The sequence below is a fragment of the Dermacentor albipictus genome, chromosome 9 (assembly GCF_038994185.2).
Source record: "Dermacentor albipictus isolate Rhodes 1998 colony chromosome 9, USDA_Dalb.pri_finalv2, whole genome shotgun sequence".
In the NCBI taxonomy this organism is placed as follows: Eukaryota; Metazoa; Arthropoda; class Arachnida; order Ixodida; family Ixodidae; genus Dermacentor; species Dermacentor albipictus.
The window spans coordinates 60,830,104-60,842,807 of record NC_091829.1 but is presented as its reverse complement, the minus strand read 5'-3'; the positions used below and the strand labels follow the sequence as shown (position 1 = coordinate 60,842,807).

The window sequence follows — 12,704 nt, the reverse complement described above, 5'->3', positions numbered from 1 at the left end:
AATGTGTGCTTCAGCGACAATATTTCTTCTACCAATGTTAACCACCTCGGGCCTTAGTGTTCACGTGAATGTTTGTCCCCTGTTCTAGAATTCCTTAAAGCACCACAATGGCTGCTACTCGCAACGATGTTTGTCGAGGTGGCCAAAGCGTTTTTCAAATAAGTCATGTACCTTTAAGGAAACATTCCGAAAATCTACTGTCAAAACCACAACCTTAATTCAGCAATTAAGACAATGCAACGATCCTCTACGATGCACCCAACTGCAAACAATTTGTGTTACAAAACGCTCTAAAATGTATTATATTATGGCCAATTGAACACGGTGTGCCACCCGGCTGAAGGCAAGTGGGTAGTACGTCAGCTTCATCAATAGACAGCCTAATTAATGCGTCAATACAGCTACTCACGAAAGCACGCTTCTGCACAAGTCGGGATGATGGTTTGAAGATTATACGTTAGAAAGTTCTGACGCTCATTTACCCGTGTAGAAAAATATTTTTGTCTAAGTAGGTGGGTGAGGTAAGAGCGGCAGAATGTCGAGAGGCGTTAGTCAGAACTGTCAATCAAGTAGTCCCACTGTGCTGTTCAAGGTTTCGTGTCGGCGTCGGAAAGAATATATTCAGCACTAGGGCTCTTAATAATTAGTGCCATTAGTAGTGATGCTTTTTGGGGGGCTGTTGGAGTGTATTATTTCATGAATTCAGGGAGACTGCGCTTCTCCATATTTTAGACTGCACGTAAGATATGCTCGAGAATAGCCGCAATTATTGAATGGAACAAAGAAGATACACGCATGAAGACTACGCGTGATAGGAGATGCACTTTTCATGTCAGGCATGCCATTTCTCCTCATCTGTTTGGTGCTGCTGTTACTGAGTCAGAGATCTCCAACTAAACCAAAAACTCTTCGCATCCTCATTTGGCCTGATTCAAGTGAATAAATCCTATTATATTTTGCCGGCACTTTGGTATCTCAGTTTCTTTCTGTATGTTACGAGTAATAAATTTTGTCCGAGAAGAGGCGCAGGAAGGCATACGCCTCCAGCATTATATTTCACCGGAAGAGAGAGGAAATGTGCCTGTAGAAATAAATAAAATGTTGAAAATTTTCAATGGACCTTTTAGCAAGTCTGACCATGTGGAACAATGTACCCGAACAACTTGATTCGGACGAGTTGGTTGATCTTGAGAACCTTGAAGCAGCGCGAAGATGGGGGCAACAATCGAAAACACACACAATATGGCGAGTGCTGTCCTGTTGTGCGTGTTTCTTATTGCTGTCGTCGTCTTCCTCACGGTGCTTCAATTTTTACTCAAGACGCATGAATTCCTCGGCATGAAACCATCGCTAGTATTTTGAGCACATGCCTGAATTATCAGGTCTGAAATTATCTCACTAATCTTTGTCGCATACAGTGGCACAGTTAATATTCGGCTGGAATGTAGGTTTTCTATGTGCTTCATTTCGTCGCCTCTATTACACATTCTGTGGCAAAGCGTCATAAATTCTAATGCTGGCATGCACTTTCCAGTACATCAGCTTCACATCATCGTGTGGCGATAAAAAAGGAACCTTTTTTTTTTTCAAGAATCGTCACTGAGATTCGCCATAATTCTCCGCTTTAAATCTGTAGTTGCGTTCCACTTCACTATTGTGTACCTTCGTGGCTAGTAATTTTCTGTGTGAATTCAAGGCAGAGTCGGAGAAGGTTCGTCCGTGTGGTACCGAAACATTGCGTCTCTCAAAGCAACCAATCTTTGTTGAGAAAGGTGTCCCGTTCCTAGTGTAGAAATAAGGTGTCGTTGAGGTATTGACTTTCGTGCATGTCTTCGTTATTCATTTGATTTAAATATTTCTTTCCTCTAGTCATCATATATTTCCAAGCATTCTTGGCCTACTCCCATAGTTCCTTACAACTCGAGAATACAGTGCAAACTAAAACAATGAAAACGTAGTGCGTCTGCAGATGACCTCTCAAATAGACCCAAACAACATGGATAGCGCTCACAGCTTAGTTAATCTGCGCTGCAAACAAAGATGTAAAGCTTATCGAAGAACAAAAGCTTGCTGCTAAAGGGTAAACTATTACCTTTGGCTGAGTGCTGATATCAGGATCACTGATCAAATTTAACTGAACGACCAGGAATTGATGTACCAACAATGGCACAGATATCAATGTAGCAAGAGTTGTTTTCAACTTGCAGCACCGTTTCACGTCACGGAAAGAAGCGAAGCTAATTGGATGACGAGTTAGTGTAATTTTTGTTTGAGTTGGACAACGTAAATATAACCTTGTATTCTTTCTTGTGCCCGACTATAAGCACATTTTCAAATGTAGGTATGTGGGTAGGTAGGTAGGATTTGTGAATGCGTTGAATTTTTGAAATCGCACCTCTGCCTGGAGCACAGCAGCCTGGGGCTCTCAGCATTAGACCGTTTTTTTCTAGAGTATCAACCGCCATCGCATAGCTACTTTTATAGCTGAAAACCCATACAGATCTTTGAAACGTAGGGCGCACGCGTTGCGTGTCGGTTTCTCGACTTCTTGGCTCTCGAAAGCTGAGGTGTTCAGGCCCTTTGAGACTGCACACATTCCTGAGTAATTTCGTCATTGCGTTTCATAATTGGCACAGGTTGAACAAATTTTAACGTTTTATTGCCCGAGTACAAATGACTTCGTCGTTTTACATAAACCTCCTAATAGCAACATAAATACACACTACATGAGACTGTATAAGCCCAACAGCTTGCGCAAATCACGTTTTCATACGCGTTTCTCTCTCTAATTTCCGCTGAGCACCTCTGCAGTACCTATTAATCTTGTGGATAAATTCGGGTGAAGCGGCTCCGTAAATTTAAACCTCTTGAGGTTCGTTAACGTGCACCTAATTCTAAGTACACAAGTGCTTTTACATGGCGCCGCTATCGAAATGCGCCCGCCGTGGCCTATATTCGATCTGATGAACTCATAATTAAAGGTGTGTCGTAAAAAAATTCTTCTGTTCAGAGCAATTCACATAAACAAACACTTTTTATTCCACAAGCATTTCCATGCTTACCCATCGAGAAAAAACGTCAGTCCGTCCCTCCGTCAGTCCATCCCAAATTGCATTTCGTGCTGTCTCTCGTTTCAGCGCTAACGAAGCCATCACGCCACAGAAGTCGTGGAGCTCTCAGCGCACGCCGCACTCATCAATGTTCGCTGATCACTTTCAAGGTATGGGTCCGTGTGTCTCCTAAACAATCAGTAAGCGGTGAGAACACAGCGCCCGAAGCTATCAGCAGTCGCCACTCTTTGTCGGCATCGCAGATCGCTTTCAATGTAGGATCTGCACGGTGGTTCCTCCGGCCATGTACCTTTCGTCACCATTCATAACGCTTCGAAGTGGATACATAAGGCGATAAAGAGCGATAAAGATTATAATAATCGGAAGGTCATCAGTACATCTGGTGTCGACACCTGCAGTACTTTACGTAAGGAATATATGCTCCTTGTGCCACCATTCGCAACAGTTCCCGTCACAGAATTGTCGTTTCTACTTGCCGGATCAAGTTCCAGAACAATGATAAATGACACCGGGCTGCGTGTATGTGAGCAAGTGTTGCAATGCTTACGCATACTTGGGTAACTCCCAGAGGAGTTCCTGCCCGACTCTTTTTCTTGTCCAGGCGCATATGAGCTTCCTCTTTGGTGAAAGTATCACTGCTTCTCGGATTTAGCTTATTTTTCTTAAACCGATGATTATTCGAGCGATTTGAAAAATAAACCATGCTCTCATTTCACCTCTGCCTTATACCGACAAAATTATCTACAGGAAAGCTTTCGCATTAGGTTAGAAACTCTTTGAGAATGACTAGCCAATACGAGTAAAATTTAATAGGACATAACCTTGCGGACTCGCCACCATGAACTTCTTTAATAGCAGCATACTAGTAGGTAGCGATTGGCCCGTGCATGCATGTCATATTTGGTTGTATGTGATGCAGCATACACGTCTCACGCAGTGTGGCTTATTACAAAGCCATTCCATTATCTGTGCGCGAAAAGAAGCACGTAAATGAAAATCAAGCATTGCAACATCAACCAAGCGCCCGTTAATGCAGAAAGCACCAAGAAATCAACAATGATTAAGTTTCGAAACACTAGTTCATCTTCTTCGTTCACACTAGGTTGTGTTTTCTGGCTTTTGTTGTTTAAACTTTCAGGATCACTTATCAGGACAAAAGTGCTTCGCAGTTTATTATGCGCGTTCATATCACGGAATGGTCCATTCTAGTGACTTGTGGCACCGTGAGGAATTTACGCCTATGATTTCAGGGCATGCAAACAGTACTGGAAGCGGAAGCGCCGGTTTCACAGTACTGGTCTACAGCAGCAGCAGAGGCTGCGATGATTCAGTGGCAAGCACAAGCCACGCGGGCATGCCGGAAGCATCGGGCATGTCGGAAAATGAAACTAGGTGAGCCAAAGATTCGAAAGAACTCCTTTCGATAGAGCAACTCACTGAGACAACAGGGCATTCTGCCTATGGTTCAGTTATGCTTACCCAGACAAAATTTTGCGATGAAGTTCTGACTATTCAAATGCCAAATATCAGCTGTTGTTCACGCAGTATGGCGCTGGAGTAAAAAGGAGTCTTTAGGTCAGGATGTACTACCTAGGTACATGGGCAAGAATAAATCAGTCTTCTTGCCCACGAACATTGGGTAAGTTTGCGGCATTAAAAAAAAAACGTTCTATTAATATAGTTGGAAAAATTGCATTGTTTATTCACGTCATATACTATGGAATAAAGTGAGACACGGAAGCATAAGAATTACAACTTCTTAACGCGAAAATAAAAGCAATGTAACGGTTCTATCAAATGGAAGAAATAGCACATGTAAACTGCACAAAATATGCGTATAACACACCACTCTCAAATGGGGTCTTTTATGAGGAGACACCTTTGAAATCACTGCACACGGTTGAACAATTTCACGCATCTACAAAAGGTTGCAAAAAAAAATTGTCGCCTCAGGTTTCTCTAGGATATGCAGCAAATATAACATCGGTGAAGTTAACTTTTAGGGAAGGAAAAAGTGTTAATTTCTAGTTTGCGTTCTGTTTTTCACTTTGCGATTTCAAAATTTTCACTCAAAAAACAAAAGCAAATGAAGATTATGATTTATGATTACCGTAAATAAAATATTTCAATGAAATGAAACAATTTCCTTAAATGTGCGCGGAAGACAATCGCGAAATATGTTCTTAGACCTACACGTGTTCTCTGAAAATAATACTGCCTCTGTCGTGGCTTGTTAATCACCTGCTCTATATTTTATTTATCTATTTGTTTATTTATTATTTGCTTGAATAAATCATTATTTTGTTATAATTAATAAATAAAGAATTCTTTATTTCTTTATTTACGTATCTCTAATTTGTTTATTACATCCTTCGGTCTCGATACCAGCCAAGCTGGCATGATTTGAAAAGATCTACAACTTAGCACGATAGGATAAACAGTACATTAGCAGAACAATAGCTAACAATGTTCATGTAGTGCTTAGCACAGATTTCAAAAGAGCAACAGACAAGATGGAAAGCAAACACTGGGCGCGGGCATCTCTGCTCTACGCTCTTTTCCACACTGTACAAAGGATGTCGTACCAACAATGATTTGACTCAACGTTTGCAAACTTTATTAACTTAACAAGAAAAATACTGTCCATTATGGACAGAAGAGAGAAATACAGGTTATTTGTATTACATCAACGTAGATTGCACTGAACGCTGTAATGCATATCATCACAACGAGAAGAAGTAGGAAACAAACTCTTTCGGCAGCATATTTCATCAGCTGTGCGTGAAAACAATGAATGATATGAAGCATTTGTGCTCGCTGCGTATGGGGGAATAGGTTGTGTGCACGTCGGCTGATCGATGCCTTGGGTTCGAATCCGAGTCGAATGTTAAATTACCAGTTAGAAAGACGGCAGAAAAAATTCAATCTGCAATTTTGCTCTTTGTGTTCTACCCGTAGAGATTGTGTTAGGACATTAAATGCCCTTCAAGGAGGCTGTCCACCTGTATTTGTGTCAGGAACAACGCGAACGTGCCTTTGCGCGATTTTCAATTCTGAGGGCGAAAGCCTTGACTGGTTTTTTGCAACAGCTCCTACCTGGAAAACGCGGCTCCAGCCCACAGACAAGACATAATAAGGAATCGCTCATACACCGTAAACAAGCAATGATCTATAGGCTGATAATGAATGAAGCAAAAACGAGAGAAGGAAGGAAGGAAAGAGAGAGACTCCAGGTATTGCATTAGGTTCAAGCATGTGTGGTTGAGGGGGTCGACCAACTGCGTCATACGTTTACTTCACAGTGCGGCTGGTTACGTTTTGTAATAAGTCTGACCTCTACCATCGCATTACCTAAAGCACGACCACGTGACCAGCAAGCTTTCGCCTTCACCTGTTACAGAAGTGTAACATGCTACCGAACTTTTTTACTTTTCTTAATATACAGGGCATCCTAAAAATGTAGAGGAATTTAAGCTGATGCAGAACGGGCTTTTTCAATGTCGAATTCTCACTTCCAAGAAACATTTCAGGACTTTCTTTCTGGAAACTACTTGTGAGCGTGGTAAATGCAGACATGTACTTTAAATATATAAACATGCTATGTTTCTCTATTATAACTCCCTGCCAGACATTTCTGCTCACCTGAACTTGTTTTAGATAGGCTATACATGATGTATTACACCAAGCATTTTTCTTATTGCTTGCCACTTTGACGAAGATGGTTCTTTGGAAGTTTTGCAAGAAAGATCATCAAACGCAGCAGCGTTCGATTTACGCCAAATCAGAGCCCAAATAGAGCACCAAGATAATATGCAGCAAGTGAGCAGTCAGGTTCAGCTAGTCGCCTTAACAATAAAGCAAGATTTATTTTGTCAACGTCTCAGTTGGCATATGTGTTTTTGATCTCCCCTAGCATGAGCCGGCTATTTTGAGCTCCTTTGACCTTCTACTTACAGGTACGCTACTAGAAGCGGAGGAAGCGGACATCAAGAGCTGTCCGGTGTCTCTGGGAATGTTTCGAGACGGTGGGATGCCTTACGCGGGCATCACAACCAACACACAGGCGACACAGCCCCCATTTGTAAAGCACGCGATCAACCATCTGTGAAGCTGTCGGAGTTTGTAGAGTGCTGCCGCATCCGTGATGCCAAAAAGCACGAATGCGAAATCTGTGGTAAACTGTTCCTCCGGGCTCGTTACCTAGAAATCCATAAGCGCACGCATACAAACGAGAGACCCTACAAATGCGAAACATGTGATAAATTGTTCCGGCTTTCTCATCACCTAGATTACCATAGGCGCACTCATACTGGCGAGAAACCCCACACTTGCGAAACATGTGGTAAATCATTCGCGCAGAAAGGGGCTCTCTATAGACACCAGCTCACTCACACGGACGAGAGGCCCCATGTCTGCCATAAATGTAGTAAATCATTCAAAGCGAAACTCTCTCTCCAGCGTCATCTCAAATCGTGTTGTAGAGTAGGAGCTTTCGTTTGCGAAATATGTGATGAATCCTTTATAGACAACTCTCATCTCCGCCATCACTACGCAAGGGTGCACGGGCATATAATACCGCCCGAGTGATTTCGCTTCGCAGAGAAAGAAACACTTGACGGACAGCTGTGCCGGAATAATACGTGCTACTTAGGTTTAGATTAATCTGAAGATGCGGTTCAACTGAATAGACACCTCGTGAGGCCTAGGCCTGTGCATTCGTAATATCTTGGCTGGCGCGCAAGTTAAATAAATCGCGCACGCCATTTGTATAATAACGTGAGACAGAAATCATGCAGGAAAACAACACTGACATTCTTTGACAGGAGCCAGCAACAACTAAATACATCGTATGGAGAGACCGGCTTCTCTTCATAATTAAAACCGCTGAGTTAAATGTTCCTTTCTTAACGCTAGTAGACGAGACATTGTCGATACAAGTATTTATCGAGCATCAATGTCGAAGTGCAGTTCAGGTCGTGGACCACGCTCTCTGTCTGCAGACCTATGTTGTTCGCGAATGTAGCTTTAGCAAACTCATTTCAAGACAAACCCTGATGGGCTGCAAGTATTTGTTTTGTGTAAGTACAAAGTGGAAATGTTCGCATAAGACAATTGACAGCCTATTTAGAGAAGTACATTCGGCAATCGCTTCGCATTAACCATCCTTTTAGTGATTCTGTTGTGTGAATAGAAGAAAACACCTCTCATTAGTGAGCCTTTACAAATCAAGGACTCTTGTTGTAGTAAACTAAAAAGTAATCTCTGATATTATGTGATGTTCTTGAGCACTGTAGCCTTCGACCGACAATACTTGCAGGAGCTTTTACGAAAATGTATAGCGACATTGTTATAGATAGGAAAATTTATTTCCCTAGACGTTCCTCTCAATGGATTTAATATTTTAGCTATCTCTTTGTCTCTTATATTCTTACCGAAGATCTTGGTTGTATGCCATAAACTAAGCTGATGACAGTAGCGAGACAATGAAATTCAAATAGTTCAAAGCTTCACTATGTGATATGTTCTCCTTCTATAAATTGTTTGTTATTCTTGTGTTATTGTGGAAGAATCTCCGTCAGTTTTAAATTGCAGATTTTATCCCCAAGAACGGTAAATGTTTTGACTAGGAGTGCTCTCTGCTTACAGCCGTGAAATCTTAGTCTGATATGACAAACGCATCCGTGCGAGCAAGGACATGACAAGTAAGATTCAGGTTTTATGAATATTGGCGCCCCTGCTTGTATATATCTGAATTTGAACACGTTTGAGCTGCTAGCATATGTTAAGTTACTGCTCAGCGCATGACACGCCTGCATGTATCAGAACATTCCCGAACTTTCTCGGCGGTTGTCTGTTTTGTCTACATTGTAGTCGAATCTTTTGTGTTCAAGCTGTACGCGCGACGAGAAGGGAGATGTGCATTCTAAAAGGCGTGCAAGCTCCAGCAATGACGGTGGAATCTTCGACGAATCTCGTGGGAATAGCTGACGCTCATTAAACACTAACCACGTCTTGGATGATCGACGGATGTGTCGCGCACGATGTTTCTGCCCGAGTATAACTTCTTTTGTCGGTTCAGTCTCGCCCAATAAAGATTATTTCCTCACCCAATGTTCTTGCTACAGTGTTGCTCTTGCAAAAACGATTTTTAAGTGCCTAGCAAAATTATATGGGCTTATTATACACGATTTTGCCTTTCTATAGGTTTGGTCTTTTGGTTATTCAAAGTGTTCAGAATGTCTATAGACGAAAGTCGACAAGGTTTCTATTTCTTTTTGTGTACTCCCTCTCTATCCCATTATATCTCATTTCATACTCGTATTCTAACCTATCTATTGCCCCCAGACTCAGTGTCGCCACCTTAACATCTGCACATTTACCCGACGAACTGCTGCTACCCCACTCAAGTCATTTGTTAAACTCGTTTCTTCTTGTTACTCGCGAACTGACCGCTTCACCAGCTTTTCTAACACCGAGAACGCATGCAGCCTACAACACCCATGGCTTCTGTTCTGCTTCTCTCAAGGTTCCTTAACCTCTCCGTCCCCCAACACCCTCCAACGTCTTGCCTCTTTTTTCTTCCTTTTTTTTCTGCTGCCTTCCCAGTCTTCTACTCTGCTCTACTCTATCAAACCACTGCGCTCATTTATTTTTCTGTCTCTCCCTTTCGTGCCAGCTAACACCGACAACGACCACCGGTGATATCACCCAACTAACCTGTAGGGTGGTGTAAGACTTGAATAAGGATTGTCAGGTCAGGTGAAATGTAAGGAGGAGGAAATAACTTTAATGTGTCCTGAGGAACCCCTCCCCACCCAATCTTGGTTTAGTGGGCGGCAGGGGTCGCGGGCCGCACCCACGTTGGGACGGGAAGCCCGTGAGCCTCCGCCCTTTCGTGAGCCCTCTGGACGGCCCGGAGCTGGGTCTGGTGGTCGTCGCTTTGCAGGGCGTCCACCCAGTCTTCTTCTTTAGTGAACACGGTGCCGCTTAACGCGGAGCATTGCCAAAGCATGTGCGCTAGCGAGCAGTAAGATTCGCCACAATCCGGACACTGCGGCTCTACTTCTGGTGAATAACGGCTCAGTCTGCCTCTCGAGGGGAACGACCCTGTCTGAAGCATTATGAATATCGATGACTGTGGTCTCGTGAGTTTAGCGTGGGGGAGTGGGAAGCTCCTCCTCGACAGCTGATAGTGTGTTGTGATTTCGTTGAAGGTGAGCAGCGGGTCTCGGTGCTCCCCTCCCTCCCCGCCACCTCGCTCGCCACGATCGCCGCGGTGCGTGAGTCCTCGCGCGCGTCCGTGCGCCAGCTCGTTGGCGTTGGGAAATTCGGGGTGCACGTCGGCCCCCATGTGGGCTGGAAACCATTTGACGAGGTGCTGACCCGCGGCTCCCTCGCTGCCGAGGACGGCCGCCGCTTCCCGGGATATCGAGCCCGAGGCGAATGCTCTTGCCGCCGATCGCGAATCTGTGTAGACGTGAGGACGTTCGGGGTCTCTCATTGCCATGGCTATTGCCACCTGTTCGGCCACTTCGGACGTTACCCCCTTGACCGATGCTGCGTTAATTATTGTGCCATCCCAGCGTACCGAGACGGCCGCGTACCGGTCGCTGCGCCCATACTGGGCCGCGTCTACAAATGCCGCCAGGCCCGGGCAGTTGGCGGTCGATTTCAGCAGTGCTCGGGCCCTCGCCTTTCGGCGCCCCTCGTTGAATTGCGGGTGGACGTTTCTCGGAAGCGGTTCTACCTTGAAAGTGCCCCTTACCGCCGCGCTGAGCGCAATCTTGTGTGCGTTGCACTCTGCCTCGGCATTTACCCCTGCTTCTTCTAGGATGTGCCTGCCGGCCCTGGTGGTCGACAGCCGCACGACCTGTGCCTTGGTCTGCGCTTCGATGATCTCTGATAGTGAATTGTGGACCCCTAACCGATCGAGCTGCTCCGTGCTTGTAGTGATCGGGAGACCTAGCACCCTTTTGACGCTCTTGCGCAGCAGTGTCTCTATTTTGGCCGCGTCTCTCTTGGTCCATTTTAGCGCCGAGGCTACGTAATTGACGTGACTCATGAGGAAGGCGTGGTAAAGTCTGATGAGACTGCTCTCGCTGAAATGTGAAATGTGAAAAGGTGAAATGTAAGCAGAATAAGAATTGCAAACAATGAGAAAACCGCCTTTGACAAAAGTAGGCGCTCCTTTTGAAACGTTGGCCAGCCTTTCTGAGACATCTCATCCTTTTGTATCTTTATACCAGGCTCTGTATCTGTCAAATAGCTTTTAGAAGTACACTCTTCGCAGTAGCCATGCCTGTTAACCCTCCCTCTTGAATCAAAAGCGTTGATTTCATGTTCGAAAACGGAAATACAGAATAATCTGAACCACTTGTTCCATAGTCGAATATTCGCTTGCAGCACGTAAGCTTTAAAGCAACTTTTTCCCAAGTATTCACATTATTTTCGAGTGATCCTTGGTTGTCAATATCGTGCTAGGAATTTGGTTTTAAAGACACGCAACGGCACCAATACAACCCCCCAAAGTGCCTCGTAAGATCAACATAAGTAACGAATCAACAATAGCTGCATGCAATAACTACTATAGGGAACTCTCGCGCTAGCGTCCACGGCCGACGCAATGGGGCGGTACAGCCAGCATGGGAATTATGCAAAGTGCATGGATTTGCCTCGACTTCGTCCTTCTGGCTTCAAACGACTACATCATGGACGCACGCATCAACATGAATTTATCGCGGGCAACATAGTGCCTTAAGACCCTTGTAGCGTTTCCAGTTGGCAACACTGACAAGCTGAACCACTGCAACGACTAGCAATTGTGCACGTTCGCAGCGTCATCTCCACTTAGAAAAGCACAGATTGCTCTGAAATTTACGATAATAAATGCATACAAAGCGCAATCAACGAATCCACAAGACCGCCTGAAATCCCAAAGCATGAAGATCCGACACGTCCATGTGTTTCGCATCACTTCCATGATGGCTCAACGACTGCAACGCCGGCGTTCCCTGTAGTATACTGTAGGAAACACGGTGTAATAAACCCGGCTTGTTTGACTGTGAGCGAAGGTACGAATGGCAATTTTGAAAACTTCTTGCGCCTTCATCCGAAGTCGAAGCTTCTGAATCGACCCGCATCTCACGGCGCGACAATGCATGTTCTTTTGCAAAAAGCGGGACCTGCTCCTGTATTTCTCTGGAAGTATTCGAACTGACTTCTGCAGACCAAGAAATTTTAGTGAGAAGAAAACCCGTAAATATTTTTCTCTTGTTAGCCCAAATGGTTAACATCGGTGTAGGATGACAGAAGCCGCGAATTGCTTTCCCGTAAATGTGGTAATGCGTGCACCGAATTTTCCCAGGACGCAGAAAAAGTGGCTCCTTTGTTGATGTAACCAGGTGTCTGTCTGTGTCTTTATGTATTCATGTCTGTATGCTAGGATCCTTCTTCAATTTACTTCAAGGAGTGTTGCTGTAACCAAGGAAAGCCAAGAAGCCCAATAATGGGTCTGTAACCTGTGCAGTGGCGTTTGCATCCGTTCATGTGATTTGCAAGTGCATCGTGTCATGTGCTTCGACAAGAGGACTTACATATGCGAGCAATGCGATGCATCGTTCGACTCGCGCGCGA

At 44.4% G+C, this 12,704-nt stretch overlaps 1 protein-coding gene across 3 annotated transcripts in view; it reads left to right on the top strand.

The window, feature by feature from the left end:
• Positions 1-9,182, top strand: part of LOC135919802 (uncharacterized) — a 48,218-nt gene extending 39,036 nt beyond the window's left edge. For all 3 annotated transcript variants that reach the window (XM_070526019.1, XM_070526020.1, XM_070526021.1), the window contains 3 exons: positions 3,138-3,220; positions 4,322-4,463; positions 7,028-9,182. In XM_070526019.1, the coding sequence (XP_070382120.1) occupies positions 3,138-3,220; positions 4,322-4,463; positions 7,028-7,658 (856 nt within the window). In that variant the 3' untranslated portion in view covers positions 7,659-9,182. The remainder of the gene's footprint in view (positions 1-3,137; positions 3,221-4,321; positions 4,464-7,027) is intronic.
• Positions 9,183-12,704: the final 3,522 nt, after the last annotated feature.